The 7,050-nt window shown below is 40.7% G+C and overlaps 1 protein-coding gene across 1 annotated transcript in view; it reads right to left on the reverse strand.

The window, feature by feature from the left end:
* The window catches only part of LOC119910950 (aarF domain-containing protein kinase 1-like), a 29,733-nt gene extending 22,683 nt beyond the window's left edge, over positions 1-7,050 (reverse strand). The window contains exon 1 of the mRNA XM_038729817.1: positions 6,821-7,050. Within this exon, the coding sequence (XP_038585745.1) occupies positions 6,821-6,955 (135 nt within the window). The 5' untranslated portion in view covers positions 6,956-7,050. The remainder of the gene's footprint in view (positions 1-6,820) is intronic.

Here is a 7,050-nt window from a genome sequence, read left to right on the forward strand (position 1 = left end):
AAGAAAAGAGAAAAACCACAGAACAGAAGAGAGAAGATGCTAGGAGGGATAAGACAAAGCAAAGCATGAGTGGTTGTGGCCACAGAAATGTCTCAAAATGTCTTCTTAACTCCAGAGTGCTACATAATCAACATGTGTCTTCAAGTCGAGGGCACTAGAAAGGCGTCTGCCTAATGGTGTGTGTGTGTGTGTGTGTGTGTGTGTGTAAAACACGGAATACAAATGACACAGACAGATAGTCTTGATTGATGGGAGTGCTTTCATCTCAGCTATAGCGGGGGGCAGAGGAAGGTAGAGGAGTACACCTTACCTACACACATTCGCACACTGGAATACAACTATTATAGTGATGCATAAAAATGCACACGCACAAGCTTAGTCTGTTTACTAAATAATGTCCATCCGTCCATTTTCTGTTGCTGCCGGGATCATGATATATAATCTCTGTAGGGTGCTCTAAGACTACCCTGGGGTCTCCTACCAGTTGGACGTCCCCAGAAAACCTCAAAAGGAAGGCACCCAGGAGGCATCCTCATCAGGTGCCTGAACCACCTCTACGGTCTCCTTTCGATGCAAAGGAAAAGCGGCTCTACTCAAAGCTCCCTCCGGATGTCTCAGCTACTTACCCTCTCTCTTAAGAGTGAGCCCAGCCACCCAACGGAGGAATCTCATTTCCTGTATCCGCAATCTGTGAAAAGCTAATGTTAGCCAGTTAGCGGATACGAGTTAAGCTGCTTGCACACCGCCCCGACAAACGCCGACCGACTCCAACCCACACCAACTGCTGGATCACGTGTCGGGCCGAAAAGTGATCATCCGTCGAAAAGTGATTGCCCTTCGCAGGAGTGCACGCAGCATGTTAAGGCTGTAACGCCCTGTAGGCCATCTATAAATCTCTGACAATCATAACGTGCAAATAAGCATTACTTTATGTCCATGGTAGCAAAGGTATGTCTTTGTGAAACGTTAATGTATCTTGTAACGGAAAAATCACAGTAGAGCTGCAACTAATGACTATTTTCGTAGTCGACTAATCTGTTAATTATTTATTCGATTAGTCACGATTATTTTTGTCACCCCCTAACCCTAATTAACCCATTAAACTAATTAAATATCTTTCAAGTGAATTACTGATCTCCAACACACAGCCTAACTAGCTAACATTACCATTAAGTGAACGAGGTTTACTATTCAGAATGAACACCAGTATCAACGCCAGGGGGAAACTAGGGAAGAAGACAAGACAGCGTAGGCTCCTCCTATAATTCACTGATTTATACAAATTTAAGACTCTTAACTGTTTAACAAAGGTTTTTGCTTTGGAACTATATAAAATAAAAGCAAGTACCATAACCACAACTGTACACTAACAATGTAATGTCTATTTAGAACAATAAAGCAGTCCCCTTTCATACTACTTCTGTAGTTTATTTTTCAAAAGTGCTTATAGGTTTTAGGCAATAACTCAGTGGAGGATGTTCTGTAGGCTACACCATGCCCTAAATATAAAACACCAAGACAAAAACACTTTGCAAACATTTCCTAAATATACCCTGAATTAAAATTTATATCAGACACACAGAAACTCCCCTATTTACTGGGAGAAATGCCCGAATGTCAAATAACTGCTGCAAAATATGTCTCCTCATGCCATGAAGTGAGGATAACCAGTGGAAACTCACACTGATAAATAATTGTACAAATTTTCAAATTATTATTTTGATTGCTTGATATTTTAGTAATTGTTTTGTTTTTACATTTGATACTGATTTCTTTCTTTTTTTAAATTATTATTATTTAATCAATGTTTTTGTCTATTAATATACACATACACGTTTACGTTATTATCCATTTATTTTAATGTTTAATATATATTTTTTTAAACACACACACGCCTACTGTTTTATTTATTTATTTATTTTATTTTCAATATATTTTTATTTTTTTAACACACAGACACACACGCTTACTGTTTTATTTATTTTATTTTTAATATATTCTAGTTTTTTAACACACACACACACACACACGGACACACACACACACTTACCGTTTTATTTATTTATTTTAATTTTTAATATATTTTTATTTTTTTAACACACACACACACACACACACACACACACACACTTTAATTACTTTACACTTTTATTACTTGTTTAATGAAATGTAAAGGGTTGAATGTTCTTATGTAGTTTGTATGATGCTTTGGCAATATTGTTGTTACACATTCATGCCAATAAAGCTAATCTGAATTGAATTGAGAGAGGGAGGATGTGCTGCGCGAATGCGCTACGGTGCTGATCTGCAATCAAATAAGATTTTAAATAGGCCTAGTAAAATAAAATAAAAACAAAATCAGTATGTGGCGGTCAGCGCTGATATTGCGATGGGCCGCAGTAGTCTTTAATTAACTTGATTCATGTCTGGGTTAGGCTATGAATAAATTAAGAAGTGTCTCTCTTGCAATTATCCTTATGACATTATTTTGCTTGCTCTGTGCCAACCAACCCAGTCCTTTTATAACCAGTTGAAATATGGAGTGTTGTAGTATTGCACTTGCTAAAAACACAGAGTAGGCCTGTAGCCAACTCAGTCCTTATTACCAGTTGAAATACATTTAAATAGCCAATACAGCCCATATAGCACATGCAGTTTTGCACTTGCCAAAAAAATGATTCCACCTCACTACTTGTGGCTGAACGGTTCTCAAAATGAATTGATTTTAGTTATCAGCATTATATATGAGTTATGGCTGGTTATAGCTCAATCAGCCCTTTTAATCTGTTGAAATACCTTTAAAAGGGCTAATAAAACCAGTAACAAGTAGTTTTCCACTTGCCAAAAAGTGATTGCAGCCTCAACCTCGTGACTTAAATAAGAAAAAATAGGCAACAAAAGTCTGATCAGTTGCTGTCGGGCAGTGTGGAACTGGCAGTTAGTTTTCTGAACATTCTAAAGACTGAAACCAAATGCTGCCACCTTTAGAATGCTGGTGTTGCTGAAAACATCACCTGCTCTTCTGAAAACGCCTAGCTGGGAGTGCTAGGGTGCGCTTTGGAGGTGCAGCGGGGTTTTTTTGAGACGCTGTAGTTGCTATGATACATAATATCCGTGGAGGTGATATGTTGCAAGTAGGCTACCTAATTTTACTGAATGTAAAAATGTCACGACAAAGTAGCCTATGTAGGCCAACTTGCTCTGTCCGTTACTCTACATGAAGAGAAGGCTGTAACATGAGAGCACAGACTGTCGGTACGTGGGCTCATGAGATTTTGCGGGCGAGGAAACACCTCGGCAAGTAGGCACATCGTTTCGTTCAAGATCAGACGTGCTGTGTGGTGTTTTCCTCGCCCCTCCTGCACTGTGACTGGACGGGTGGCTAAAAAGTGACAGCATTTTTCCCAAAGTTGAACATTTTTCAACTCTCGCCGACCAGCCTAAAACCGGCGGTTTCCCAAATGCGTTTCTTTCGAATTGTTGGTTCTGAAAGCAAACTGGTGAGGGTCCAGACTGACTGGGATATTGGTCTTTATGTGCTGAAGAACCAATTTCTCAAAGCACTTCATTGTAATAGGGGTGAGTACCAAAGGGCAGTAGTGGTTCAGACTAGACACTGCAGACTTTTTGGGTACAAGAACGATGGAGGCTGTCTTGAAGCAGGTGAGAACCCTCTGCTGTGACAGTGAGATATGTCAGTACTAACATCAACTAGCTGAGTGGCACGACATGATGCGCCTGCTTTTGTAGCCTGTGATGGACTCGATCACTTAAATAAATAAATAAATATCTTTGCTGTTGTTGGTGTTTCGGTATAGAGGGCATCGGTCTGATGGACCAAAATGGGGCAGCAGAGGGCTTTGCAGCTGCCAGAAATGTCTGTATAAACATGATCCAGGGTGTTACCACCCCTGGTCGCGGTGGCCTTAAGACGTGGGCACAACAGTCTCTGATTTTTGACTTTGTGTTTCATGTTCAGTTGCCAACTACCTTAGAATTCAGCATTCTCTCTCTCTCTCTTCTTTAATCAATTTATTTAGTTTTAGTCTAAGTATGTTCTATGTGCGTGTGTAGCACCAAGGGGCTACAACTTACATTTCATTGTACAGCCCTGTGTTGTAAAATTTTGCCTCTCCAAACACACACGGCTAAATTGCTCTCTCTCTCTCACCTCACACACACACACACACACACACACACACACAAAACTTGAAGTCTGGGAGCATGAACTGCAGAACACTCTTCTCTCTTGTCTTTTCTCCTGTGGGATATTACAGCATGTGGGAGACTAGGGCTGCCAATGTTAAAATTAAATCATTTAATCCTCCTTTGGTACAATTTTAGTTATATCACACACACAGATATTTTTAGAGTTGATTTTGACAGTCTGGAAAAATCCAACCATTCTGAGTCCAGTAAAGGTTGCACATTGTTTGAAATATAATAAATATAACCAAAATGATGTCATTTCAATACTGGTATCCCTAAAACATCAATAATGAATGTTACTCAAATATCTAAAAATCTATTTTTTGTGTGATACACTGTAGTGTATTAAACAGGTTCAGACACGTTCAACATAAGAATATTAACAATACCTTTTTATTGGTTTCTCTGTCCGGATGTCAACTCCACCGTATGATTCCCCAAAAATATACATGTCGTGTTCAGAAATACCAAAAACGACACAGGGAGTTATTCATGTATTGGTCGTTGCCAAATTCTGTCGTGTACTGCCCATTGCGTGTGAGGGGGTGGCACACTGTAGCAGACTGTTGTGTAGTACTTTTGCCAGCTTCAAAATGTTGCATAAGAGAGGTATAAATAAACTCTATCGAACACAGATGGCATTGTGGAATCCCTGTGGTTAATGGGACACTTAACAAACACGCACAAACCAGTTTTATGCTGATGGATTCAAAAAACTGTCTCACCTTGGGGAAAAAAAAGATTAACTATAACAGTTCTAGTCATTTTAATGTTTTGTCTTAATATTTGGGCCTCCTTGGCTGGAAAATTAGTGTATATTTGCTAAAATCACCTGTTAAACTACATGGCCAAAGGTATGTAGACACCCTCCACTTTTCCGGTTTCAGTCGTTCCACCAGATGTTGAACATGGCCGTAACTATTTGCTACCATTCAGCAACAAAAGCATACGTTAGGTCCAACACTGATGTTGGGTGATAAGGCCTGCTTCACAGTCAAGTTCATCCCACGGGTTGGATGAGGTTGAGGCCAGTCACGTTCTTTCACACCGATCTGGGAAAACCATTTCAGGGCTCCAGAATAACTTCTTGCATTGGTTGCACTGGTGCGTCCGAAATGTTTCATTAAGGTGCACCACCACAAAATTTAGGTGCACCCAATTTTTTACCTTTAGCTCCATAACAGTATATTCTAACCTTCTGTCATTTCCCAAACGCATTGATAGTTATTTATAGTTAAACAGGAGCACCTACAGGTAAATGTTTGTCTATGTTTGAATCACAGCACACTCGAGTTACCAGTGGCCTAGCCTGAGTTTCTTTTTTGTCCCAGGATGAGTAGCCTGTTGAACGGAATTTCAGACACACACACCTTAAGCTAATGATACATGGGGCAACTTTTTGAGCAATGTTGCTGGGCAATCTTGCTAGTGGCAAGTCCGACTATGTTTTGAACGGATAGCGGCGGGGCGGGGCGGGTGGCGGTCGATTTCACCCAGCTGCTGCTAGCTGTCCCTGCTTCGGGCAGCAGCTCTGTTTCCTCCCAGCCCTGGCAGCTTTCAGTGCAGCCTCTCCCAGTCCCAACCACACCTGACTAAAGGTCAAACCTGACTAAACCCAAACATTCACCGATGCTTGCACGTTGTCTCCAGATTCCCTGCAGCTACATCTCTGAAACCACATTCTGCAGACAAACATGTCAGATCAGTAATGCAGCTGCAACACACAAAAAGCACCCAATTTAAAAGCACTACAATCACTCGCTCCAAGCCCCAAACAAAAAGCTACATTAGTCATCAATGTAGCGATGGTTCATTCAAAGCTTACTACCTGAGTGTTCACGTTCACCACATATTCAAAATGAAGCTCAGAGAAAAGGACAGTTTAATCAATATTACTGGCTAAACACTGGATATCTTGGATCACACTAAATGTGTGGCTTCACAGAGCCTTAGGCATGGCTGTCAAATTGAACACATTAATTTAGATCATTAATTTCAAAAAACAGAAATTAACACATGTATATTTAATGATGCATTATGGCCCCATTTTAGTCTAAGTGATAGGCATTATGTTAAATTATTTAAAAACCTGTTCTGGCAACATATTAAGCTGCCAGCCTAAAGCTGAGCCTAAATTTGCACCCAAAATCCTAACGAAGCTTAAATGAAGGGTCACAACATTCTTTCCCACTTTGCTCTTGTGGTATCTAGCCATGGAAGTTGCAGTTTTCTTGCAGAGGTTCTGAAACTTCCGCCAGTTTTCCAGATCTGTCATCCTGTCTACACCAGATGCATTTCAACCGTGTGTTTCGTCGTCATCTCATGCATGTCTGATGATCTCATAAGCTTCAGTTTTAACAGCTCGCGCTTGACTTGGGCTTTGCATGTGTAACTGTAAGTATTTTTTCTTCCAACTTGTACACATACTATAACTATATTGGCTGTGTTGGTTGCTGTTCCAGCTTCTAGATACCTAGGCTTCAGACCTTTCTCTTGGTCTAGTTTATGTTTTTATGGTTTTGTTTTTTTTCCATTTAGCTTTGGGTCATGAACCTCTCATATATTAAATGTATAATTGGAAGAAATCCTACATTTGTGTGCGCGCTCATACCTCAGAGTGTGTGACAGGCACAGAACTGATGCCGGCATTGACGGCGGTCCAGGAGCGAGCGGTGAGAACACAGGCAAACAGCGGGTACAGATCTCCAGCTCCCAGTCTGCGGCTGTAACGCTCCACCCCAGACATTTCATTTTTAATCAGAGCCTGCCACAGCCGGCAGTAGTCCAACCTGAAGTCTGGCTGCAGGACCTGGAGGAGAGGGGAGCGGAGAATGGGTGAAA

This window comes from Micropterus salmoides, unplaced genomic scaffold (genome assembly GCF_014851395.1).
Source record: "Micropterus salmoides isolate LMB-PRFRI ecotype aquatic unplaced genomic scaffold, ASM1485139v1 Ms_hic_scaffold_19, whole genome shotgun sequence".
In the NCBI taxonomy this organism is placed as follows: Eukaryota; Metazoa; Chordata; class Actinopteri; order Centrarchiformes; family Centrarchidae; genus Micropterus; species Micropterus salmoides.